Source organism: Vicugna pacos, chromosome 10, assembly GCF_048564905.1.
Source record: "Vicugna pacos chromosome 10, VicPac4, whole genome shotgun sequence".
Lineage (NCBI taxonomy): Eukaryota > Metazoa > Chordata > Mammalia > Artiodactyla > Camelidae > Vicugna > Vicugna pacos.
Genome location: NC_132996.1, coordinates 73,907,752 through 73,934,067, shown reverse-complemented (window position 1 = coordinate 73,934,067; position 26,316 = coordinate 73,907,752). Strand labels below are relative to the sequence as shown.

Here is a 26,316-nt window from a genome sequence, read left to right as displayed (position 1 = left end):
CTCGCGAGGATCCTGGCGGGCTGCAGGGCCCACCTCGCGCCTGGGAGCAGCTAATGACAACCAGAGGCTGGAAGGTGAGCCCTCTCCTTTGCTGTCAGGGCGGTGCCGCTGACCCTCCAGCCGGCAGGTGGGCAGCAGGGCCTGGCCCTGCCGGCGATGGCTGATTTGGCCGCCACCTTGGGGCGCAGGCCCTCTGCCGCTTCTCTGTCTCTCCGCCCAGGGCCCTGCTGCCATGAGCCTTCCATGGGACCGGAGGGGGGCCCGCCGACGTTTCTGTGTCTCGGGTGGCCCCTTGAGGAGAGGGGTGTCACGGAGCGGCCTCCTTGTCCACCTGCCTCCAGGGTGAGGGCCAAGGAGGCCAGGCGAGCCAAGGGGCTTCCGTTCCGGAGGAGGAAGCGTTACAGAGAGGCGGCGAAGGCTCGCAGCAGTGGCAGGTGCTTGCCATCCCTGCCCTGTTCCCCAGTGGAGGGGTCCAATGGCGGTTCCTATGTCACATGTATTTTACCACAATAAAGCAAAAACTGCCCAAGGGACTGGAAAACTCTGAGCTCCGGACTGCCTGCACGTGCCAGATGGCAGCGTCCTACTCGCCGTCCCTCTCCCGGTGGGCCTGCCAGCCTGGCTCTGGCGCCCCGCACCCACTGACACCCCCCTCACAACCAGGAGACTGTGTCCTCTGACCCACCCCTGACCCCCGGCTCCCCTAGCCCTGCCCTGCACTTCACAGAGTAGTGGAGGCTGGACCTGAGCCAGCTGTGGCCGCTGGTGGGGAGCTGTGGGGACAGCAGTGTGGGAAGGAACACAGGCCCCAGGCACCCTCAGCATGTCCCCAGGGAAGTGCCAAATTCATCCCCAGGAAGGTGGCCAGGCACACCAGCCCGGTCTGCAGGGTGGACGCCAGCGGGGTGGGCAGCGTGGGAGGCAGGGGGCACTTAGAGACTGGGAAGCTTGAGAAAGGTGGTGGGGAGAGGGCCCCCGCACACGAGGGCACTAGGGAGGAATCATGGGTGCACGTCTTCAGGTGGCCGGCCGCAGGGAGAAGGCTGCAGTCAACCCACATGGACCCGGGGCCAAGTGCCTTGGGGTCCTGTCGCAGTGGGTAGGAGACAGAACTCTGATTTTTATTACAGAAAAGAAAAGGGGGAACTGTTGCTGAAAAGGGTGGAGTTGGAGCTATAGGAGGGCGGGACCCGAGCTGCGTGCACGCTGGCCAGCTTGGGGGAAGGTCCAGGTTCAAGGCCCTCGAAGGGACCGCTGACCACAGCCCTGAGACCTGAGCATTGGTGCAGACCACCCCAGGCCGCCGTCCAGCGCAGACGTGCTGGCTGTGCACTTTTGGAGTGACTGAGACCATTGTGCAACTCTGGTCTGATGGAGAACAGGGTGGCCTGAGGGGTGTGCTGGGCGAGGCCCAGGGTCTATGGTTGGGACCCCCCACCATCAGCATCAGGGAGCCCACCAGCTGTGCCCGCGAGAGTCTGTTCTCTGGGCTCCTGGACCTGTGGGGGTCACAGCCCCTGCTGACATCTGCCCTGTGCACACCTGGCTGGGGCGGCCCCTGCCTCTCTCCTGGCCCAGCCCACACTCTCGCCCCTTCCAGGAGGGAGCTTTGCCCTTTGGGAAGCCCCCAACCCCAGCTCGCTATGGTCATCTCGGGCCCCATCTGAGGAGCCTGCCCGCCCGCCCAGCGGGTGTGCTGGGGTTGGCCGGCCCATCACAGGGAGCAGGTGTCGGTGGGTGAGCTGGTCCCCGAGCTCTGAGCCAGGTAACTGGGCCCAGGCAGATGGACATTCCTGGCAGAGCCTGTGGCCCGCAGGACACAGTGGTCCCTGTTGGAGCCCTGTCTGCCTCCCTCCAGGGCCACTTGGAGCCCAGAACTCCAGACGGGGAGCGGAACGGGACGCCGGCAGGGGGGGCTCTGGGTAGCGTCTCCTCACAGCTTTCCCATGACGCCCCCGTAATCTGGGCTCTGCTCCTTGGCACCCCCGGACCTCACAGCTGCTGGGCCCGGCCAGCTGCTCCTCCCCCCGCCCAGCCCGGGACCGAGCAAGTGTCGGGGCATCACTGCCTTTTCCCATGGCGAGGCTGGGGCCGGGGGGCAAGGAATTTGAGGAGGAAGCAGCAGCGACCGAGAATTTGGAAAATGCATCCCACTGCTGGGAGCACTGGGCAGATGCCGGCAGGGGGATTAGGGGAAAGAAAGTGTGGACACACAGTCCTGGGTGGGCCGTGACGGATGGGGCAGCCGGGGGCTCTCCTGCCCATGCGGGTGAGGCTGCGGGAGCAGCTGTTCCCATCCGTCAGCCTGCCCCTCCTTCCAGTGTCTCATCGAAGACCTTCGACCCCAGGCCGGGGGAAACTGGATTGGAGACCCTGCCTACACCCCCAGCCTGTATCACCAGCCTGCACCCCCAACCTGCACGGGGACCTGAGACAGACGATGGGGGTTCAGGGTGCAGGGCTCCCCTGATGTCAAAGTCTGGGCCTGGAGGACCACCTCTTCCGCTGGCTCCATCCTCTGTCTCTTGCCCTCGCCTCTGGGGGCCTGAGTCCCTCAGTTTGGGCCCTCAACGGGGGTGCCCCTAGGGAAAGAGGGGTTAAGGCTGCTGTCTGGTGGGTCTGGCCCCTGGGAACCCTCCGGAATAGCAGCTGTCCCTGCCGCTTGGAGCCGGCTGACAGGTCTGCTTGGCCCCCTGGGCTAAGGCCTCTGTGATTGATTGTGGTGGCTATTCACACCGGGGCAGTGAGCCCTGCAGCTGCTCGGAGGGGCCGAGGGGGCCGAGGGGCGCCTCCTCCACCCCCACACCGCCCCTCCTTCCCCCCTGCCTGCTTGGGCTGGCTTCACCTGCCTGGCTGGCCTGGCTCCTTCCTCTCCCGGGGTCTCAGGAAGGCAGCCCCCACCCCCACCTCCCCAAACCCCGGCAAAGCGACCCAAGCGTGGCGGCCAAGGCTTTTGGTGACCTTAGAGAAACCAGGTCGCCTCTGGCCCAGCGGAGGCATGATTGGGGACGATGAGATTACAGCTGCCCCCTACCAGGTCCAAGTCAATTTGCAGCACCAGAGAAGCAGAAAATTATGCTGCCCACGCAGGGGAGGGCTCGGCTCGAGGCAGGGGGTGGGGGGACTCAGGGACACTGCAGGGGGAGCCGTCCCCAGGGGAAGAAGGGCTGGGCCTCAGCACCGGATACCCGGGGTGGGACGTGGATGGGGCTGCTGGGACCACCGCCGGGCCTCCTGGAACATCAGTCCCAAAGGGGGTGGATCATGAGTTGGAGTTTGACCTGAAAAACAAGGCTTGGGGGAGGTGGGCGGAAAGGGGGCCGTGGGGGCCCCGCCAGTCACGTCTCCCTGACACTCGGCGTTTGCTCAGCCAACTTTGCAGAGACCCGGGCCGACAATCCCCTGGGTCATTGACTCCTGGGCCCCCTTCCTGTGGCCTCCTCACTGGCCTCGTCTCTCTGCCCACCCCCAGCCCCCCGCCCCCTCCCTCTGCACTGTTGCCTCACTCCCTCTGGGGCCTCCAGGGTGCATGGGAAATGACACTGCCCACCCGGCCGAGGAGGCGAGCAGGAGGGGTCTGTGTGGCGGCCTGGGGCTCCCACAGCTGCACCCACCCCCCACTCCCCACCTAGCAGGACTTCAGGGGCAGAGTGCCCAGGGGCCGGTGCTCCTGCTCTGTCTCCGGGGCGTGCGTGCTGGCCACTGCCCTCAGACCAGGGTAGAGAACGCCACGTGCGAGTCCTCAGGCCACCCTGGGCCCCCAAGGGCGCTGAGCCCCAGGAAACCTCAGTGCGGCCAGCCTGGCAAGCCGAAGGGGCTCGCGTGTGGGCTGCCCCTACCCTAGTCCTGGTTCCTGGTCCTTTCTCTGGGGATCAAAGTGGGGTCCACCTTACGGGCTTCTTTACACCCCGGCCTGGGCCTCCCCCTGTTGCCTCGGGGTAGGGAGGGGCGGGGGGGGGTGCTGGTTCCGGAGGGCGGCTCTGTCCCAGGCCCCTCCGGCCCACCCTTGCCCGAGCCATCCCCACCCCCGCCCAGAGCAGGGGTAATTGTGGGAAATGCAAGCCACAGGCCTCGGGCTCATTTACACCTAATTCAGTGGGATGTGCAGCCGGGGCCTTTGATGTCCAGGGCCTGCCGGCCTTTAGGGCTTTGTGGGCTGTGAAACAGGAAGCCCAGGGGTTTGGGGGCAGAGCCGGCGCCTCCTCCCTCCACAGTGGGCTGTCAGGGACCCAGGGGCTGTCCCCTCCTGGGGGAGGGGAGGCTGGTTGCCAGGCAGCCCTGGCGGTGGCACAGGCACCCCCTCCTTTGCCCGTACCCCTGCCGGGCAGTGCAGGAGCTGTTGGGCCCGGGCAGTGGGATGGAGTGGGGTTTCTCTACACCTCCCCTGACCAGGAGCAAGTGCAGCCATCTTCCAGGAAGAGCTGGGCACCCCAGGGCAGGAGGGGCCGAGGTGGCCTGGGGAGAGCAGGAGGCCAGATTTGGAAAGCTGGTTCCAGGGATAGGTCAGCGCCCAGGTCAGGAGCAGCCCCGGGCCACCTCACTGCTGACTTCCTGACACCCAGTCAGCCTCCTGGGCTGTGGTCACGCCAGAGGGGCAAGGGCCAGCCGTTGCGGCTGGGAACAGGCTCCAGGAAATCATCCAGGGCAGGGGGCATGGAGCCCGCTGTCCCCCTATGGGGGCCACTGACCCAGCCTCTGCCTGAAGGCCTGTGGGCAAGAGGGCACGGGACCCTCACTCAGGCGGGGTGGGGATGGGGGCCTGCCAGTTGCCCATCAGGACCAGGCTCCACTGAGGTCTTCTGGGGGCTTCCTGGAGGTGGCAGCTTGGAGGAAAGCCGAGAGGGTTGGGGCAGGCTGCAGGCCGAGGTGGACACAGGCTGGAGTCCAGTGGGAGCAGAAGCACAGGGCTGCCCCAGGGTGTGTTGTGTGCACACGGGAGCAGGAGCGAGTGTCTGAGAACTCCAAGCCTGGAGCGATGGGGCCGGCGGGTTGGCCAAGACAAGCCGGCCCTGCTGGGTCTGCAGGGATGTCAGGGCCACGCTGGGGCACAGGAGACACGGAACAGAGCCCAGAGCCAGTTTCCTTACCCTGACCGTGTACAGCCAGTGTCCCCCAGGGTGCCCCCAGCCCCTACCCCCAGCCGAGGGCTGTGTGTGCTGGTGGGGCGGCGGACAGCTGTTCGTCTCTCCACATTCCAGACTCAGGGCCAAGCATTCGGGTGAGGCTGTTTTTCTTAAAAAGTGTCATTTGAAAATAAACAGAGTTGCTGGTGCTTCTCTGATCGCCTTGGATCCCCAGGGAGCCGCCGCAGGCAGCGTCTGAGGGTCCAGGTGGGGGGGTCTTCCCCTGCCAGATGGCTCTGGAGGCTGGGCACCCGGAGATGGGGACGTCGCTTCCTGGCCTGGTTGATGGGTCCAAGGGGTGGCCTTCCTTCCGCACGTGGCTCTGTTCCCGGGCAGGGCCAGGCCCGGCTGGGTCTCATTGCCGGGGAACGGTGCGGGGTGACTGAGGGTGCTGGGGGATCCCCCGCACCTCTTGGCCTCACTCCTACATGCCCGGGGCTCTGGGGGGCTGAGGCCCTCGCCCGCTTCCGCCTCTGCTCTTTGCTTGGCAGTGGAGGGAACAGGCGCCCTCCCTGAGCCCCACGTCCCCACGGAAACCGAGCTCTCTGGGGCCTCCTGGGGACCCCCGCTCCGTGCCGCAGCCCCGCCAAGGGAACTGACACTTTCTCCTCCTGGAGCAAAGCCCAGGCCCCACCTTCCCGGGGGTCCTGCGGGCCCAGGCCCGACCGTGACCTCCGGGGGCGCCGGGGAGGCTGGAGGAGGCTGTCTCCCACCTGCACGCTGGCCCCTGCCCCCAGGGCCGAGGCACCCGTGGGCCCCCAGGCAACAGCGAGCAAGGCCTAGACCCCTGCCAGCCTGTGGGCTTGGAGTTCCCATGCGGCCCCAGCAGGGTCTAGAAACAGGGATGCAGGCGCCTTGCCCACGCTACGCACCCCAGCTCTTCCCCTGGCCTGGCGGGCTTCTGGGCACGTGCTCACACCGAGCCTGCTCCCAGGCTCAGCAAAGCCTCGGGAAGGCGCCTGGGGTGGGAGCTTTCAGGGGGCCTCCGAGGCTCCTGGCACTGCGTGCGTGGAGAGGCCCCACCTGCGTCTGTCCCCACGCCAGGCGCAGCAGGGACCCGTGGCATTCAGGGCACCGGGAACCCAGGTGCGAGGCCCTCCCAGCCCAGAAGGAACCTGGGGACCCTAGGGAGGCGTCTGTGAGCAGGGCAGGAGGTGTGCGTGGGTCCCCAGGAGATCCTCAGCCTTGTCCCAGAGACGCCCCCAGGGCCAGGGCAGCCTCAGAGGGACAGGGTCTTCCTGGGTGGGCATTGCGTGGGGTGGCCAACCCCTGTCCCCGGCCAACAGGACCCTGCAGCACCGTGAGATTGTAAAGATGGCCTGCACTGGGGGTGCAGGCAGCAGGGGGAGACCCCAACGCCACTCGAGGCAACCTTCGGGCTGGACATGGCATGAAAACAGGGCGGCATGAGGCCTGCCGAGGGGCTGCCTGCTCCCCCCGACACACCGCCCTTCCCCTCGCTTCGTGCACACCGACCCTGACCCCCGTCCACCGGGGGTGGGCCCAGCCCCGCCGGCTCAACCAGCCCCGCCGGCCCTGTTTGAGCTCGGAGGTCAGTGCCTGGGGACTTTGCCTTGGGGATGCATCCCGGAGCCCACGTGCTCAGCATCCCTCCGTCCTGCCCACTCTGCCTGGGCTGGGGAGTGGGCGGTGGGAGGCGGGGTTAGACCGAGACCCACCTTCCTCTTCTGGCTCAGCCTCGGAAGCCTTTCACCTTCCAGAAAGTTCCTCCGATTTCTTTGCATCTGCCCCTCACCCTCACCCTCACCCTCTAGGGCGGTCTTCTTGCTGGTGGACGGCCCCCTGTGGATGGTGGGCAATTCTGCTCCTGGGGACCTCCAAACACCCCCGACCGTCAGGGGCACACCAAGCCGGAGGGCGGTCTAGACAGTGGGGGTGAGCCTGCCGCCGCAGCCGCGTCCTGGCTGGTCCCTTCAGTGGCTGAGGGAGCTCGGGGACCCCTCCCGCCTCTCTGTGCGATTCAGGGGAGCGGCGTGTGTTTCCACTAGAAGGTTCCTGGGGTGAGCCGGGTCTCCCTGACGCCTGCCAGCAGTGCTGGTGGAGGGGGCCCCCGGTCGGCGCTGGAGGCCAGAGAGTCCTGGGTTGGGACCTTGAGCCCCGTCTCCCAGGAAGCTTCCTCAGACCACCCAGCTGCACCTCTGCCCATGGCAGGGTCCTGTGTCACCCCCAGTCTGGAATAACCCAAATCCAGAAAGGATAGCAGACTCAGTTCAGGCCGAGTGGCCGCTCCCGCGGGGCCCGCTGGGGGCAGCGGTGGCTGGGGCTCAGGCTGCAGAAGCTGGCTGTCAGCTTCTCCTCCCCGCTCAGTTGTCCGGCTCAAGTGTTAAAATAAAAAGGGGGAGAGTGTGTGTGGTGGACGAGGGGGTGAGGGCTGAGGGAGACAGGAAACCAGACCAGCTCGAGGCCCGCAGGCGGGCAGCCTCCTCTCCCGGGAGCGAGCCCACAGGCCCGGGGGGCAGCGGGGGGCTTCCAGCCTTTCCAAGGAAGTAGCTCCTTCTGGGAGGCGAAGTCCCAGGCGCCCCACGCTCCCCGGGGGCCTTTCGTCCGTCTCTCTCACCCCTTCCCTCCTCTGTTTCTGGGCAGGGCTCCTGGCAGAGGCAGCCGCTGTGGGGACCAGACGTGGGCCTCCTGCAGCTTGACCCAGCTCCCCCCCGACACTCCCTGCCCTGAGCTGGCCTGTGGGGGGCAGAGCGGAAGGTCTTCTCCAAGCGCATTTTCACCCGGCCTGGAGCAGCAGGAACCCCGGCCACCTGTAGAGGCCTTGCCGCCATTTTGGAAGTGCCGGGCCATTTGCTGTTGGCTGAGACACGCTGGGCTGCCTTCCCGTGAGACCCGAGGGGCATGGGCTGGATCATGGGCACCCCCTCTCAGAGGCAGCCAGGAAGCACCAAAGGGCTGCGAGGAGAAGCTGCGGCTCCTGGAGCTGGTGTCTTTGGGGACGAGTCAGGACAGATGTGCACAGGCTGTGCCCTCCACCTCCAAGTGGACAGCCACAGGCCCAGGCCAGGAAGGGGGTGTCCCAGGGCCGTGCGGGCAGTGGGAATCAGGGGCCCCTGGATGACGGTGGGGTGTTCGCAGACCGTGGGTGTTCTGGGGGGGCTGGGGCTGGGGTCTGGATCCTGCACGGGGCCTCAGTGGGAGAGGGGGCACGTCTGGGACAGGTTCCTGGGCGACAGCTCCGTGACGGATGGCCAGGGAGCAGGGAAGTCTGGGGCCCGTCCTGACCTGTGGGCCCGCTCCAAGCTGGGCGGCCAGGGCCCTCCGGCCGGCCTCTTCGTACCGACCCCGGCCTCCCGGGGAGGTCTGAGCATGGCGTCCAGCCCACTTGGCTGGGCCCAACACCCAGCTTGGAACGGGAAGTCTGGGTGGCTTCTCGGGGGGCCCCCTACAACACCCACAGAGGCCCGGGTAGGCAGGCGTGGGGGTCTGTTTCCTGGCCCGAGGCCTTCTTGCCGCTCCAAGAGGCTGAGAGGCCAGCAGAGCAGGCAGGGGTGGACCTCTGAATTCCATTTCCTCCAGACCCCATCCTGCTGCCCTTCCCACCCAGCCCCCACCGTCCCCTCCTCCCCGTAAGCACTTACCCGTGACAGGCATATCATGTCAACCCTTAATCCCAGGGTCCCAGCCTCCCTCCTGTGGTCTGCGAGACTCCCACTCCCCTGCCCCTGCACTGGCCCCACCGTCTGAGGCTCACAGCCCCTCCAGGCAGGGGCCGTGCTCACCCAAATCCAGGACCCATGAAATTTGGCCTTAATTGAGTTGTCGCATGACAGCGTCCCACATGTGGGAGGCTAACACTCTGGGACCCTCTCGGCCGCCTGTGGGGCGGGGGCGTCCTGGGAACCGAGGGAGAACTGTCTCCCGGGAGGCGGGGGGGGGGGCTGAGCCTTGTCCCGGGCACAGGCCGCTGACTGGGGGGCTGGTGTGTCACTGTCCCCCTCCCCCCGTGCTCTGGGCCCTGGCCTGCGGGGAGCCTGAGGCAGCAGCCTGGCCTTGGCTACGGCTGCCCCTCGGCCCCCTCTGGCTCTGTGCCCACTGGGAAAACAGCCACTGTATCTTGGCCACCTCCCGAACTGCAAACAGCCACGTGTCCCTTGGGGGCCACTCTTGGCACACATGCCCTCTGCCCCACGTCCCAGGTGAGGTCGTTCACCCTCGGACGGGGCCACCGGGGTCGGAGGCTCTGGGCCCACGGCCTCCCTCAGGCCAGCATGAAGGGAAGGCATGGGAAGGGTGGGCAGCCCGGGTCCGGGGTCAGCCCCAGAAAGGGCTGCGGGGAGGGAGGGACACGGCGGAGAGTCAGGGGGATATAGGCAGTTAAGTGGAGTTCAGCCTGGATGGTGAGAGCTGGCAGGGACCCTCCTGGTGACACAGGGCGCTGTCCCCCTTCCTCACCCCTTCCTCGGTGACAGAGGGCCGGGGGCCCCTCTCATCTCTCCCACCTTCTCCTCCGCTCCCTCCACCACCCCTCTGTCCACAGGCCACAGGCCAGGGGCTCTGGGGTCTGTCCCAGACCAGTACACAGGGACCCATGAGCTCTCAGGGCATCCCACGGGCTTCCGTCTCCCCGGGAGTCGGGTCCTAGGAGGGGCGAGGTCCCCCCTCACTCTCCTGCCGTCACTCCCTTGGCCATCCTAGGCTGACTCATCCCTTCGGGGCCTCAGGAATCTCTCTGGGGGGGCAGTAGCCTCAGGGTGGCAAAGTCTTGAAAGTAGAACCCCTAGCAGGCCAGTGGACATGGCAGTGAGGCCATGGGGGCTGTTGGGGGGAGCAGTCCCCCCAGCTGGCCCTGGGTGCTAGTGGAGCACGTGTCCCACATCCAGAAACTTGGCCTGGGCCCTATGCCAGGCCTCAAGCCCCTGGGCCTCTCTGGGGTCCCCACAGCCTGGCGGAATCTGGGGCTCCTCTGTTGAGGAGGAGACCCTCTTGGGTCCCTGTCACGTGCAGAGGTTCTGGGAAGCAAGGCTCTCGGGCCATGTCCTGCCCTGGCCCTGTCCTAGGCTTCCCGCTACCCTCCCAGAGACGGGGGCTTGCGGGGCCTAGCTGCAGGGTACAGGCCAACCACTAGAGGAGGCCCCAGGAGGTCCCCTTTCCTCAGGGTGACCCCGGCTGGGTGGGCAGGGTGTCACCATGCTGGGTCTTCCCATCCTCCCATGGTCCCAGGGTGGCAGTCAGCCAGAGCTTGGGGCCAGCAAAGGGGAGCCCCTTCTGGCTTCTCTGAGATCCGTGGGGGGCTGGCCCGAGTTCTGAGGGACCCACTGGAGCCCACTGTGCTGCGCTGGGCCTGAGACCCATCCCAGAGGCCGCCGTGTGCCCCGCAAAGCCACAGGCCTCTTCCAGAGGGATGAGGAGGTGGAGGCCAGGCCCGTGGCCCCCATGCTCTCCGATGGGGACACTGGGACTCGGGGTGGGTGAGGGAGGAGGCCTCCACCCCAGACCCCAGAACAGTGGGCCAGTGTGTGGGCCAGGGGTGGGGGGCAGGGTGCGGGAGGAGGCCCGAGTGGGCTGGGTCCTGCTTCATAACCCCCCGGCGGGAAGCTGCCGACTCCTGTGCACTGTGTTGACACAGGGGTGATGTCACCGCCGACCAATGGGGAGCCCGTCGGGGGCTCTGTGTGTGCTCCTCTGCACTCCGTGGGCCCCGCAACGCACGGGGCGCTATCTGAAAGCCACCTGAATAAACCCAAGGGGCCCTACTTCCTCCCAGTCTTGTCTCCTGCAAGTCCCACCAACCCTGCTGCCCAGACAAGAGAGGCGGGCGCAGGGAGGGGTGGGGTGGGAGGAGGCCTGAGCCCTGGGCCTGCACTCCGCTCAGATGTGTGGCCCCCAGAGCCTCTCCCCCAACACCCCTAAACCTCCTTGGCCACTCTTCCACACATCGGGGTTCCCGTGGCAGCCAAGGATCCCCCAGGCCACACCCTGGGCCATGTCATGGCAGTGCCTTTGTCCCCACTTCTGCCCAGAGCCCTGACCTGCAGCCCTGCCCAGACCCGCTGCTCCGAATGCTCCGTGTGGTCGGTGTTCTGCCAAGCACCCTCTGGCCCACCGCTCGCCCAGGTCTGGGACTGGCCGCCAGGAGGCTCTGTGCCCCCAGGGTCAGCGCTGGTGGCCGTCCTGTCTCAGGCATCCTGAACTCCTGACCTCTTTGTTCCAGAAAGCCTCGAACCCAGGGTGCTCTTCCCATGTCGGCGGCCTTCCCTTCCTCCTCCCCCACCTCCGGGGGACTCTTCCCGCTCCGTTCAGGGTGAACGCTCCTGCCCAGCCTCCCGCCCCCGCTCCTCCGCCCAGTGAGCCTTCCATCTGGGCAGATGGGTTTCTGCAAAGTGTGGCAATCCACGGCCTGCAGCCCGCAGGTGCCCCTGCCCCCTTGTTAGCTCTGCTTCCCGGGCCTGCAGGACGTACCGAAGGGCCTGGGCACGTGGTGGCATCGGGCAGGAGCGGGACGGGGCCCCCCGCGCTTGGCGCCTAGATTGTTTGCTGGTCCAGCCCCGGCCCGCGCCGCTCCCCGCGGGCCCGGCTGCCCGCCTGTGTCCGGCCAGGTGTTCAGTGTCGGAGCGCGGGGTCCCGGAGGACAAGGATCTCAGTGTCTGCTTTATGCAAGCACGGTGCTGACAAGGAACAGAGTATCCACAGTGACCGCTTCCAGGAAACGGCTCCCGGCGGGCGGGGTCCGCCAGGGAGCAGCCCCTTCACAGCAAGCTGGCCTGCAGGTGGGCTTCTAGGAAGGGGCCCTGCTGGTGCCCTTGCCCCGGCAAAGGGCCAGCCATATCACCAGGTGCAGGCTGGGGAGAGGTGCAGAGAAAGGAGGGGCGGGGGGAGTAGAGGCGAGGGGCCTGGGCCGTGGCCTGGTGTGGATCCCACAGCCTTGAGGGAGGCCCAAGCTGGCCACGCTCCTTCTAGGGCCTTCTGTTACCCCTTTGGGGGTCATGCAATCTCCACTGGGGCCCCTGGCTCCAGACCTTGTCGGTGCAGCACACGAGGGAACCCTGGACACAGGGAGAGGCGAAGGAAAGTGCTCCCAGCCCAGGCCAGGGTTGGGTTCCAGCTCCCTGTTGGTGCCGCCCCGCTGGCCTCTGGCCTGGGCCATGGCCCACGGCACCCTATGTCCTCCTGGAGCCCGGGTGCAGCGAGGGGCCGCCTCGCAGGCCCATCCTGTTTATTGAGACTTGCCGCTGCCCCAAATGTCACATAGGGCCTGGTTAAGGGACGTCGTTTCTTTCATGCTGTCGAAACTTTTTCTGTTCCCACTCAGGGGTCATCCAGAGCCGGCCTCCACTCTGCCCCCACTGTCCACGTCCTGCCTGAAGGTGGGTCTGGGATCATTAAACTGGGCCGAGACCAAACCCACACACACACAAAGGCATGCACGGGCAGGCCCAGAGTCCATGCTCCAGGGGACACTGCCTCCCCGGGGCCGGGCCACACAAAAGCCAGCAGGCCCCGCAGAGCGCCGCTAAGCAGGACGGGGCCCGCTTCCATGCCTCCAGCATGACCACACGGCTAGAGACCCGCGCTCACAGCCCCAGACACACGCTCGTGGACACACAGTGCAAGAGAGGAGGCTGGTCAGGGCTGCGAAGCCCGGGAGCACGCAGCTGGCAGCACTGAACTCCTCGAGGACATGTGCGCGCACACACACACACACACGGACACACACGTGGACGCACAGACATGTGGATGCACAGACACGTGGACGCACACGTGCACACACAGTCGTGTTGAGTGCTGTTTTCTGGGCAGTTTGGCCACTCCTTGGCCTAAACCCTCCAAAGCAGCACAGCCCGGGCAGGGTCCAGGCGTGAAGGCCCAGGCCTCCCCCACCCCCCCCGCCCCCGTCGGGTTTGGGAGTGAAATTCAAGCCCCTGTTTGCTTGCTGATATTTAACTCAGCACAGGGGCATTGTGAACATGACTTTGGTGGGGGGTCCCGGCCTCTCTCAGAGCCCCCTCTGAGCCCCTTCTCTAAAAGGAGGAATTTGGGCTGGGCCAAAGTAACACATTCTAACTTGGGGTCCCCAGCTCCACGGAGGGGCAGTTTTCCCAGCCCGGGCAGGGCTCATCCCTAGCTGCAGAGCCAGGCCTAAGCCGTGGGTCCACGCCCCACCACCATCCTGCCTGCGGGCTGCCCGCACCTCGCCCAGGGACCTCCAGGTGGCTTCCCTCCTGGTGCCGCAGGGAACCAGCCTTGGATGCAGAGTGGGTGTAGACTGCCCTGTGTGTGCAGACAGGTGTGTGCACGGTCCCAGACTGACCTGGGGAACACGGAGTTGTCTCCCCAAGGTGGGTGTGGAGAGGAGCGTCCACCCCAGCCTAATGCCCATCCAGATGTGCCCACTTCCCCAGATCAGCCTCAGGGCCTCAGGTGGAAGCCCGGAACAGAAGGGTGGGTGTGACCGGATAAGGCCGCAGCCCCACTGTACTCGCAGCTGGAATCCGTGGAAGCAGGCAGAGTCCTCTGTGTGACCCAAAGAGGTTTCCAGGCCACCCGAGGTGCCCACAACACCTTCCCCAGCCCCTGGGAAGTCAGATGTTTGCCATCTGAGGCCCAGCTTTGAAAGCTCTGGGAGAGCCGAGAATTTGCACTAAGGGCTGTGGGGAGACCCTGCCTGAAGGACGGGTCCCTTTGTCCCACTGGCAAAACCCCTGTCGGTGAGTCCAGCCAGCTGTGGGCCTGGAGACGGGTGTGGCCTCGCCCGTCAGCTGCCCCCTGGCCTGTGAAAGCCTCGGGGGCAGCAGCAGGCACTCAGGAGACCCTGAGGCGCCGTCGGCGAGGCCTCCTGCAAGCACGCCCACCCCTGCTGCGGAGCGGACCGCGGCCCGGCTGGCTCTTGTGCCCCGGGAGTCCTGCGGCCCCCGTCGGGTGGGAGGATGGGGCCCAGGGAGGAGACCAGACACACGGGCTCCGTGGGGAGTGCACGGCGGGGTGAGCTCCCGGGGCCCGACTCAGGGCAGCCGAGGGCCATGCGGCCCGGACGCTGGGAAAGGCCGGAGAGCAGGGTCTCCCAGGACTTCGCTATCGCATCTCGGTCAGTCGGCCCGCGAGGCATTTCCTGTCTGCCCAGAGCTCAGGAAGGGGTCAAGGACCCGGCCCTGTTTCCAAGGGCCGCTCCCTCGGGCTCCCGCCCTGCGCCAGGCGCCCAGGAGCTGAGAGGCCCACAGGGGCTCAGAGGCAGAGGACGTCATTGGCTCAGCCTCTGTCCTGTACCCAGACACCGACCACGAACCCCAGGAGCAAACCCAGGCCAGGCGCCGGCAAGACACGGCCCTGGGGTATCAGCGGCAGGACCCCAACCACGGGACCCCCGCCACCCCGGGCCCTCACCTCCTCCCTCACCCGCTCTGCCCCCGTTGCCCCTGTCCTCTGCCCACGGAGAGCTCGAACTCACCCCGGCCTGTCCGCCCCTTGCTGCAGCTGAGTGGACTCCCTGGAGCCTCTCCCTTGTTGCCCCCCGTACCCCCCGCACCCCTCTGCGCCCCCCTCTCCCTCCACAGCGCAGTGTGAGGGGAGGGGACATCTCTGTGTCCTCGAGTTCTGGGCTCAGCACCGGCAGGGCTGTTGGTGGGGCTGGCCGGGCCGCCTGACCTCATGGGCCCACGTCAAGCCCGCTCCCCTCGGATGACTCCACAGACCAAACCCCCAGGTCGGGATTCTGGGGCCTGGGGCGCAGGCTCGGGGAGGCTCAGGTGTCATGCGTGCGGGCAGTGATTTGCGGGGCAGGGCGGAACTTAGAGACATTCGGGTGGCCCCCACCAGGGCCGACGACCCTCTTCGCCACCTCAGCCCCCACCTCTCCCTGCAGGGGCCCCCCGGGTCCCACAGCAACACCCTCTCCCTGTGGTGCTTGCCCTCCACCTTGTGTTCCCTCTGCTGCCCCAGCCCACAGGCCACAGCCCCCCAGGCCGTGATCCCACCTCGGCCCCACCCCTCCTGTGTGCCTCAGTCCACCCCCGACACCCCTGCCCAAGCCCCATCCCCACCCCTTCTGCCCGCTTTGCTCCCATGTGCCCCGCCCCGCCCCTCAGGTTCCTCCCGGTCCCCTGTGTGCTTTGTGTGTCCCCCATCTACGTCCCGACCTCCCCGTCCCTGTCCCCCCAGCCCAACGGTCCCAATCAGAGTCCTGGAGACAAATTCCTGTGACTGAGTTTATTGATGAGTCCAGGCCTTCTGGGGAAGTCCTGGTGGGGAGGGGCACGTGGCGAGAGGGCCGCGTGACGGAATGCTTCAGGGCTGGCTCGGTGTTTGGAGCCTCCAGACTAGGCGAGGGGAGGGCGGGGCCTCACACACTCAGGCCCCAACCCGGTCACCCCCAGACAGAGATGAAGGACGGTGGGCGCTGGGCGGGGGCACGCAGGCCAAGGAGGCCGGGCCACTCAGCAGTTTGCTCAGACACTCGCTCAGAGACCCAAGGCTGGTTCCAGAACCCCAAACCAGTGCAAACGACTTAGTGCAAATTAATTCAGGAGGGACGGGGAAGCGGAGTCCTGGATGCTCTGGGTCCTCTGAGCAAAGGATAGAGGAGAGAAGAGTAGAAAAAAGTCAGAGAAAAGGATGAAGAGGAGGAAGGGAGGGTGCTGATGGTCTCCTGGACGTGGCGGGGTGGCCGCAAAGATGGAATTGCCGGGCGGGGGGTGGGTGTGGCCGCGGGTGCCGCTGGTTTGTCCGGTGTTGTGGGTCGTCTGTTCCTTTGGCTTGACCTGCAGGCAGAGACTGACATGAGGGTGGGGCAGGGCAGGCAGGCCAGGGGACCTCGGGCGGGTGCCTGCGCCCACCTTCCAGAGCTGGTTCCTGAGTCAAGTGGTGTAGTGGTTCCAGAATGCAGCATATTCTTGGATCAGAGCTAGAAGGACTTGAAGAAGTCCGGGTTCCAAGGCCCAGGCATGAGCTGGGTAGCACCATTTCTGCGGGTCGGGAGAGAGTGAACGCTCGTCTTTTGGCCCCACCCCTCCCTCCCCCGTGGGAGGCGGGGGGCCCCTCACCTTGTCGTCTTGAGGGTTCTGGGGTCTAGAGAGCAGCATAGTGTATTGGCTCCTTCAGGAAAGCAAAGGAACAGAGATGCTGGTGCCCAGCTCCCCGCGGGGCCAGCCAAGGATGTTCTACGGGAAAGAAGACGGCGTGAGGGCCAGATGCGGCTCAGTCAGCCTGGGGGCCGTGGCCTGCACACACACTTACCAGGGAGGCTGGACGGCGTCCTGTCTGTCCTCGCCGTCACGCCGGACCATATCATGTCCCTCTGAGCATGTCCTACCTACCGCCCGGCCTTCGGTGGCTGGCAGACACGTCCACCCCTGCCGGAGACGTGACTGCGAAAACAGGAAGACGCTGGTTGAGTGGGCAGAGGCGGCGGTGGGGGTCGCGGGGGAGGCGGGCTGGACACTCACCCTCGTCTCCGGTCCGAGCGCAGAGGCACCGATCTCTGCTCCATCATCACCCGCAGAGGCCCGCTTGGCCACGGGCTCGGAGGCCAGTGCCCCCTGGCTCCCCACCAGGCTCCGGCTCCTCACCCCCGCCTGCGCCCCAACCTCCCCCCCCCGAGAAGTCCCACTCACTCCGCCCCGCCCGCCTCGCCTAATCTGGTCTCGCCAATGCCCTTGACTCCCCTGGATGCTGTCCTGTCTACCGTGCCAGTCCCAGAGGTGAGCGGTGAGGGCGTACAGTGTCCCCACGTGCCGGGGGCCCTCCCGCACCAGCCCCTGGGCCGCAGTGCCTCGTGGGAACGGCGCGTCCGCAGGCCAGGCCCCCAGCAGCCTCCTTGCTGCGGGAATCTCTCAGGGGCCCACCCTGCGGCCACCGCTCCCTCCAGGTGACAACCCGCTGCGGTTCCCCGCGCACTGCTCCTTCTGTCCCTTTCTCCAGCCCTCGAGGCTCCGGCTCAGGCCGTGGGAGGCCTGGACGGAGCCGCTCCTGTACCTTCTCCTAAATGAATTGCAGTGGGTGAGGTGGCGGCTGGGGACCCTGCGGTCCTGAGTCCCCTGCCTCGTCCTGTCCGACCCGGGCCTGGAATGCCCCCGCAAGTGCTGGATCTCTGCGGCCCCCTGACACCTCCCTCGCTGGCAGCCCTTCCTCTTCTCCCCGCTACTCTCTCGAAATGCTCTTCCCGCCTGGGACGGCCTGCGGCCCCCAGCCTGCCTGGTCTCAGCTCCCCCTGAGACGGTGTCCCCTGTGCTGCCTGCCCTGCCATCATCCCCGCTCTGCCGGGCAGTCTCCCGCTTCACCTCGCCGGCCTTGCTCCCAGAGCCTCCTGGTGCAGAGGCCAGTGGAGCAAGGCCCAGGGAGGGGAAGGGGACTCACCTGGCCCGGCAGACCGCTGTCTCCACCTGCCCACGGCTGCCAGCTACACCGCCACGGCCCCTGGCCCCGGGGCGCACCACTCTCCAACTGCCCCTGTCCACCAGCCGCCACGACCTGAAACCAGAATTGACCGGGATGAATGTCTGGCTCCCCCCTCTTCCTCCTGCACCCCCGGCTTGGGCCCCTCACTCTCCAGCCGATGCTATCCTGCCTCCTGGGCACCTGGGAGCCCGCACCTCGTCCCCACCAGGCTCCCAGGTGCCCGCCAGCCCTGCCCAAGCCAGCCCCTCAGCCCCTCTCCGCTCCTGCCAGACTCCAGATTCCAAGGTGATCCTTGGCCCACGCACACGTCCCTGCACCCCGCTTCCCCACGCTTCCCTGGTTACCCCTCGGCTCCCCCGCTTCCCCAGTTTCCCCCGAGCCCCCCCATCCCTCCCACCACCCCCCTCCCACACCCTGCTGCCTGGGCCCTAGCCCGGGCTTTTTCTAACTGGAGTAGCCCCGCCCAGAGTTCCCGCCCCTGCTCCGCCAGCCAATCAGAGCGGGGACCGTGCTTGGGGCCACCACAAAGCCCACCTCCGCCGGCTCGGTCTAGCGCACGTTCCTCGCCTGTCCTGGAATTCTCCAAAGAGGGCCTTCCCCGCACCCCTCCTTTGGCATCCTGTACACAGGGCTTGGCATTGTCCCCAAGCCTCCCCTCCCCCCTTCCCCGGGTTGAAACGGTCATGTCCCCTCAGGGCGGACCGTGCCGTGCAGGCGGCTCCCCGCCCAGCCCCCACCGGGCGCACACTCTGCCCTTGGATGGAAGTCCTAGCTGGGGCCCCAGGGGCTCAAGTGAGACTTGGGGACGCCTTCTGCCACCACCACGGCTGAGACCGCATTTTACCCCAAGGTCCCAGGGTCCACGGAGAGGTCCCGCGGGGTGCGCTGGGGGGTCGGGGCTCAGGCTGGGCCAGAGAAAGTGCCCGAGGTCTGCCTGTGTCAGGCGGGCGCCAGCGCCCAGCTCCAGGACTGTCTAGTTGATGGTGCCTATCGCAAGCACAGCAGGTTTTATGTGGTGGGCTCCCCGTTGTGGCCGGGGCGCCTCGTCCCCTCGCCACCGCGGTCCGTCGTCTGGACGCGGCACGCCTGCCGTGTCCCGCAGCTCACGGGTGCGCTCTGGTGACAAGCCGTGCAGCCTCACAGCCCTGCCGTGGCCGCCCTATGCACCGCCGCCCGGAACACGCTGCCGTTCAGTCAGAACAAAGACCTGTGAGCTTCGAGCCCGCCCAGCTACCCCTGGATACCCCGTCCTTGGGGCGGTCACCTTGGTCTTGAGGGGGTGGGGGGAACTGGGACCCTACAGTCCAAAGGGCTGGGCCACCAAATCTAGGGTGCTGCTGCCATTGGGTGAGGTCACGTCTAAACAAGGGACCTCGAGCTTTACAGGGTCTCCCGCACCTCGGAGAGAGCCTTGGGGAGACCCTGCTCCTGGGAAGCGCGTGAAGTGCTGCGTGTCCCCTGCCAAACCTGAGAGCCAGCTTTTGCCATGGGTGAACCCCCAAGTTTACAGTGGAAAACCCAGCCTTTGCTATGGGTGAACCCCACATTTACATTCGGAAAACCCCAGGCTTTGCTATGAGTGGACCCCCAAACTTATTGTGGGAAAACCCAGCCTTTGCCATGGGAAGAGCCCCAAGCTGGGAAGAGGTAGACCCCCACGTCTGGCCGTGAGCAGACCGCAGCCTCGGCCAACCTGGCAGTGATGTCCGAGCCTGCGCTGCCGCCTCGCGGCCGCCTCTGGCCCCACACCCACGGCTGCTTGGTGCCACTCGGTGCGAACGACCTGTGGTACTGGCCCAAGGCGAGGAGAAGAGACCCCCACAATCCTCTTGCGCTCGGCAGGGCAGCACCCAGTACCCTGCTGCTGGAGGCCCGTGGGAAGGGTCTCCCTCTGAAGCCGAATGCACGTAGCCCGAGGTGTGGGGAGGACTCATTGCTCCCAAGTGCCCCCTCTCCTCTCCGTAACTTCAACAGTGCAGCCGAGGGTGACTCAGATGGGGTGACCTGGGATGGCTCGGATGAGCGCCCCATCTTGCTGATGGTCCTTGTGAACCACGCGGTATCCGGCCGGGTTGGACCCGGCACGCTGTGCAAGTGGATCCCGGTCACGGCCACCCAGGTCAGAGATGTCCGAGCCTGCACTGCCGCCTCGCGGCCGCTTCCATCTTCACATCCACAACCACTTAGCATTGTTTAGGGGCGCGACCAGCTCACAGGGTGGCCCCTCATGCAGGGGGCGGTTCCCAGGGCCCTGTACTGCCGGTGGCCTGTGCGGCAGGTGTCCCTCCGGAGCTTGGGCTGTGACTCTCGGGTCCCATCGTGTCCTCATCACTCCAGGACACGGGGCCCCACTATTCCCGTATCCCCTCTCACCCCATGGCCTTGGACACACGGGGCCATGACCCTAGCGGCGGTGGGACCCACCCCCAGCAGCACATGGGCTCCAGGCAGACCCACGGTGCTCTATCTGGGAAACGCACCTCCACGGGCTCGTGAGGTCCCGGAGCACAGCGTGAGGAAGTGACTGGCCACAGAGCACGCTTGCCCGTCGAGATCCCCACCTTTAATGGTCCCTAGGCACTAGGGTGCCCCTGCACCCTACATTGGTGGCGGCACTTGCGCGAACCGCCGCCCTGCCGCGGCAGAACCCGGAGGCAGCGGCACGCCCAGATCTTTAGCATCTCAAACACCAGAACTGCATGGAGATGTTAATGACTGGCTGTTAGGGTCTGAGGTTCACACTGAAGGCAGATTTGGGCTCAGTAAAAAGCCCGGAGTTCTGGAGTACCGCCTTTGGTGTGCCGCCGTCCTCGTACCTGGCAGGCGTGACGTGGGACCCACACCGCGGGACCTCAGACGGGGACCCATGGCTGAAGCTGCGATGTGGCCCGACCTGGGGACTGGGGTAGCACGGACGAGCGCCCCATGTCCCTGAAGTCCCTTGTGGACCACCGTGGTATCTGGCTTGAGCGGACCCAGGAGGCTGTGCGGGTGGACCTGTAATGCTGTGCGAGTGGATCCGGGACGCTGTTCGGACAGACCTGGGACACCACGCGGGCGAACCCCAGCTGAAGATGTGTGAGCCTGCACTGCCGCCTGGCGGCCACTTCTGTCTCCTCACCACAATTGCTCGGCACTGTTTGGGGGTGCGACCAGCTCACAGGGTGGCCCCTCGTGCAGGGGGCGGTTCCCAGGGCCCAGTACTGCCGGTGGCCTGTGCGGCAGGTGTCCCTCCGGAGCTTGGGCTGTGACTCTCGGGTCCCATCGTGTCCTCATCACTCCAGGACACGGGGCCCCACTATTCCCGTATCCCCTCTCACCCCATGGCCTTGGACACACGGGGCCATGACCCTAGCGGCGGTGGGACCCACCCCCAGCAGCACATGGGCTCCAGGCAGACCCACGGTGCTCTATCTGGGAAACGCACCTCCACGGGCTCGTGAGGTCCCGGAGCACAGCGTGAGGAAGTGACTGGCCACAGAGCACGCTTGCCCGTCGAGATCCCCACCTTTAATGGTCCCTAGGCACTAGGGTGCCCCTGCACCCTACATTGGTGGCGGCACTTGCGCGAACCGCCGCCCTGCCGCGGCAGAACCCGGAGGCAGCGGCACGCCCAGATCTTTAGCATCTCAAACACCAGAACTGCATGGAGATGTTAATGACTGGCTGTTAGGGTCTGAGGTTCACACTGAAGGCAGATTTGGGCTCAGTAAAAAGCCCGGAGTTCTGGAGTACCGCCTTTGGTGTGCCGCCATCCTCGTACCTGGCAGGCGTGACGTGGGACCCACACCGCGGGACCTCAGACGGGGACCCATGGCTGAAGCTGCGATGTGGCCCGACCTGGGGACTGGGGTGGCTCGGACGAGTGCCTCATCTCTCTGATGACCCTCGTGGACCACTGCGGTATCTGGCGTGAGCGGATCCGGGATGCCGCTAGCGTGGACCCCGGACGCTGTGTGGGCGAACCCCGGTCGATGATGTGTGAGCCAGCACTGCCGCCTCGCGGCCGCTGCTGTCTTTACACAGACAACAACCCAGCACCTTTCAGAGGTGCAGTGGGCCAGTGGGGTTGGCCGAAGACCAAGGGGAGGGACCCTGAAATACTTTTGCATTGGGCAAGGCAGCCCCCAGGACCCCTGGGCTGCTGGAGTCCCTGTGGGAAGGGTTTCCTTCTGGACCTGGTCTCCTGTCCCTGGACTTCCATCCCCTGGGCTCCCAGCCAGGTTCACTCCAGGGCAAGGGGACCCCTTGTGCCTCCAAGCATCTGCTGTCACCTTACTGTTGACCCAGGTGACAGGGAGCCGAGTCAGGTCCCATCCCTGTGGTCAGGCTCCCTGTATTGCGTGGGCTCCTGGGCAGACCCAGAGCGCTCCTGTTGGTTCTGTCTGCTCAGGCCACAGCACCAGGACCCGGAAGTCCTCCCGGTTCAGATCCACACTCTGCTCGTGCACCTCTTCTCTTCACTGACTCTCGGCTGGGGAGGATTTGGGGATATTTGGTGAGAGCCCGCGACCTCAGGCTGTTTGCCTCCTGATGGGATATTTGCATCTCTATGGACGGAGTGGAGGAGAGGTGGGCGGCAGCTTCCACTGCTGGAGAGGACTCCCTAGCGGAGGGATGGCCAGGGCTCCCCAGGGCTCCCAGCACCCGGGCCAGGCCTGGTCTTGGCTGCAGTAGAGTGGGTGGCTCGGGGCTGTGATTCCCAGGCGGGACAGCACCAAGACGAGCTGGGTAGAGCCCCCGCCCAGGTGCCCAGAGCCTGCAGATGTGGGCGGGCCAGGGAGGCGGGCTGTCGTGGGCAGACCTCTTCTCCCACAGGCACTCTCGGCCCTTGTGCTGCGGGCATCTCCAGCCCTGCACGGCTTGACCGGCATCTCACTGCCTCAGCCTCCATCACCCCCACACCCCCAGGAGCAAGATGGAGAGCTCTCCGGAGACGCAGCCCTAGGAAGGAACCCTGCCACACAGAACAAGGTCGCCTCCCAAGCGTCTGCCTGCTGCAACTCATGGGAGAGCCCGGCCCAGTAGCTGCGCCCCCCTCTGGCCCTCACCTGGGCACTGGGCCACCTAGGGCTACCACCTGACACTGTGCCGCTCCCGTCCAACTGCTCAGCCCGCAGAAAGGTACTCAGACGGCAGGCACCGCGCCCAGCCCCGGGGACACGGCGTGACTGCCTCGGCAGCTGGGCTGGGGTGCGCAGTGGGCTGTCCAGCCCTTCCGGGCAGGGTCAGCTCCAGGGCAGGTGCCCGCGGGAAGGGCTGCTGGCGTTTGGAAGCTAGAGGAAAGTGCTGGCTGGTGACGTCTGAGAAGTCACTCTGCAGTCCCCTGCTGGCTTAAGACTGGGTGATGAGGGCCTCCCAACGCGAGTGACTAGAAAGGGTGTCAGAGCAATGCCCTTCCTCACCCACTGGGGTGAGGCCGGAGCACAGGGGGCGTCTTCGACGCTGATGCCCGGCAGGCACAGGGGTGACAAGTTGGGTCACCTTGCAGACTTCTCTGACGAGCTGGGAATGACTCCCTGGAGTTCCAAGTGGGGGGCCCGGGGCTCCATTTAGGCCCACGAGGACATAAGGCCATGGTCACATGGGCTGTCCTGGAAGGAAACTGCAGAAGGCCCCACCCTGAGCCGGGCAGAGGTCCAGGAGCATCGCTGCGTCCGGAGGGAGGCAGAGACAGGAGCACGACGGGGGACAGCCAGGCGCGGCAGAGCCTTCAGGGTAGGGTGATGAGCCGGTGTCACGTGCTGAGGACAGCCGAGGCTGCGGCGGGCAGCCCAGGTCCTGTGGGGCCACGGGGAGTGCGGACCGGGGCGGCGGGGCACAGGCCGGCTGCCGTCACCCGTCTGTGCTCCTCGGCCCACGCCCGGCCCCTGCCAGCGCTTGTGCCCTGATCCCAGCCCATCAAACCCTTGGAGGCTCCAGTCGAAGAACTAACGCGTCCCCAGCCTCTGTCCCGGCAGCCCCACATGTGCCTCTAGGCCCCAAGCCCAGCCACTGTTCCCTCTACCTTGCCTCCCCCACGTTCCTTTCTTAGAGGTGGCCTCATCACCCTGTCCCTTGCTCTCTCCCAGCCTCCAAATCCAGTCAGTAAGAAGTTAGTCACTTCTACCTCCATGAGCTGGTCCATCTCCCTGCCCTTCCCCTCCACCCTGCCAGCCCCAGGGCCAAATTCATCAGCAAGACTCAGTGATACCTCCACGGGGTACCAGTCTCCCACCAGGGTGCCAGCCCCCCGCCTGAGTGCCGTACAGCTTTCCACCACAGACTAGCCTCCCACGCAGTGCCAGCCTCCTACCTGGGCATCAGTCTCTCGCCCAGGTGCCAGCCCCTCTTCTGGGTACCAACCTCCCACCCAGCGCCGTGTCCAGGCCCAGCCACACCAGCTGACCGTTCGCCATCGTCTGAACCTGGATCTGCCACCTCCCCTGAACCCGGCCGGCACAGACTCTCCCCTCCCTCCCTGTGTGGCCCCCGCGTCCGGGTACAATCGTGGGGCCATCCTAATGCCTCTGGGAGCCCTGGCTCCCGCCTCCTCCTCCTGCTGAAGAAACTGCTCTCCTCTTCCTCAGCTGCTGCAGGACAGGTCCTGGTCCTGGTGCCCGTTAGACCGAACAGCAGCCCCCCTCAGCCTCCTCGCTGCACACCTGGCCCCTCCTTCCTGCAGTGCCTCTGGGTAGCACACACATTTCACACTGGAAACTTTGAGAGCTTTTTAAAGCAAACCCAAGTCTTCTCATCTGACACTCAAAACCTCAGTGTGTGGGCGTCAGGTCACTCCCCTGCCCTCCCCAGAACTGCAGCGTCCCCTCTGCTCCCCAGACAGGGCTGGATGCCTCGGGCCCCACTCCGGGGGCGGCAGGGCTGAGGAGCAGGAGCCTGTTGGGTGAACCCCTTGGTATTTGTTCCAACCGCATACACCATGCACGGCTAATTGCCCCCCACTTCCTTACACACCCATCAAATCTGTTATTAGAAGCTTCTAGTTGCTGTATTGTTATGGTGTTACACTTACCAGCCTCCCTTGCAGCTAGGTGTGCCCGTGGGACTGGTTCCTGACCTCAGGGACGTGGCCATCCTCCCAGAGGTCCAGGCCTCTGTGGCCCCTTCCCCCTGGCTCTGATGTGCATGGATAGTCAGACCCTGAAGTTCCCTGGGGCTGCTGTATCCAAGTCCCACAGACTGGGGGGCACTAGAATAACAGGAATTTAATCACTCACAGTTCAAGAGGCCAGACGTCCAAGATCAGGGTGTCAGCAGCAGAGGTCCCCTCTGCGAGCTCTGAGGGAGAATCTGTTCCAGGCCCCTCCCCCAGCTTCTGGCCGTGACCCACGGCCCTTGGGGGTCTGTGGCTGGTGGCCACAGCACTCCCGTCTCTGCCCGGGCCTTCACGTGGCCTTCTCTCTGTGTCTGTGGTTCTCTTTTGACAAGGCGCCAGTCACACAGGCCGCAGGGCACTTCCTGCTCCAGGAGGACCCCGTCAGTGATCTCTGTCACGACCCTGTTTTCAAATCAGGTCCCATTCTGCAGTGCGGGGGTTAGGGCTCCGACCTCTGCATCCGGGCGAGGGAGAGGGACAGAATTCAGCCCACTGCACACCCAAGGTGGAGACCCTGTGTCAGGGGCAGAGCTGCCAGACTGGTGGCGGGCCTGTCACTCTCGGCCTCATGACCTCACCGCACAGGCAAGCCAGTTCGGCCGGCTCGGGGCCCCGCTCGTGTTCCTTGCTGCCCGGCTGCACCTCCATCCACTCTGATACTTGCCTGAGACCAGGCGCCGTGGGCACGCAGAGGTGGCCAGGCTCTGGGTGCGGGCGCAGGTGCAGGTGGGGAGCTCCGGGGGAGCTGAGCACAGACAGCATCCAGGCAGGGCTGCTGGGCTGGGAGGAGCCGGCGTGAGTCTGGGAGCCAGCGAGCAGGTGGACTAGGGACAAGGGAGCCGCACTGAGACCTGCTCCCCTTGTTTGTCTCAGGTTGCTCTGCTCTGGAGCTGAGGCTCTGCTGACAGCTGGAAAAGCTGTACGTTCTCACCTTGGGAGGGCACCTCTGCTGCCCAGCCTGGGTCGAGCGAGCTCACCCCGGGGAGGTTGGACACCCGAGCTGAGCGGCCGCATCCGTCGTGGCGCAGATCCCCTGGGGCCCTCCCCCAGGCTGCCAGCCCCACACCCCCGACCCTCCTCTTCCTCCCTCTGCGACCCACCCGGAGACCCACCGGACTCGGCTGTGAGGGGTAGGATCCCAACCCCAGCGGCTTCAGCTGGATCCCAGAACTGCGTCCCCCGGGTGTGTCCCTTCGCAGCCCTTGGCCCTGATGCCTGTTTATTCTTGCTTCTGGAGGGCTATCCACGCAGCCCCAGGACAGCAGCCTTCCAGTGCAGCACCTGTAATGCGCTGACGGTGGCCCCCCTAGAAGGTATGTCTCCGCTTCCACCCTCAGCCCTGTGAAGGAGGCCTCAGTGGGGAGAGTCCTCACAGCTGTAACGGCTTCTTCTGGATCACCTCGGTGCGCCCTGAATCCAGTGACATGTGTCCTCAGAAGAGAAAGGCAGAGCGACACAGGGAGAGGAGGAGGACACTCGCAGAGGCCGGAGGGATGTGGCCACCAGCCGAGGGATGCCTGGGGCCCCCAGAAGCTGGAAGAGGCAGGAAGGACCCCTCTCCAAGCCTTTGGAGGGAGCCCCGCCCTGCCGCCTCCTTGACCTCAGGCCTCCAGCCTCCAGGACTGAGAGAGAAGGAGGGCCGGTTGTGGAAGTCACCCAGTGAGTGGCCACGTGCATAGCTGCCCCAGGAGCTCGGAGGCAGGCTTCACCATGGAACGAGGGCGTCTCCCCTAATGTTCCCAGTGA

General features: G+C 65.9%; 1 protein-coding gene across 1 annotated transcript; it reads right to left on the bottom strand.

Annotated features, from left to right (window-relative positions):
- Positions 1-16,568: 16,568 nt before the first annotated feature.
- On the bottom strand, positions 16,569-17,820 carry LOC107034205 (uncharacterized). The gene is given in 6 exon segments (XM_015244853.3): positions 16,569-16,628; positions 16,631-16,722; positions 16,725-16,778; positions 16,781-16,976; positions 16,979-17,121; positions 17,124-17,820. Coding segments are annotated over 6 exon segments (747 nt in total). The 5' UTR covers positions 17,326-17,820.
- Between the last annotated feature and the right edge of the window lie 8,496 nt (positions 17,821-26,316).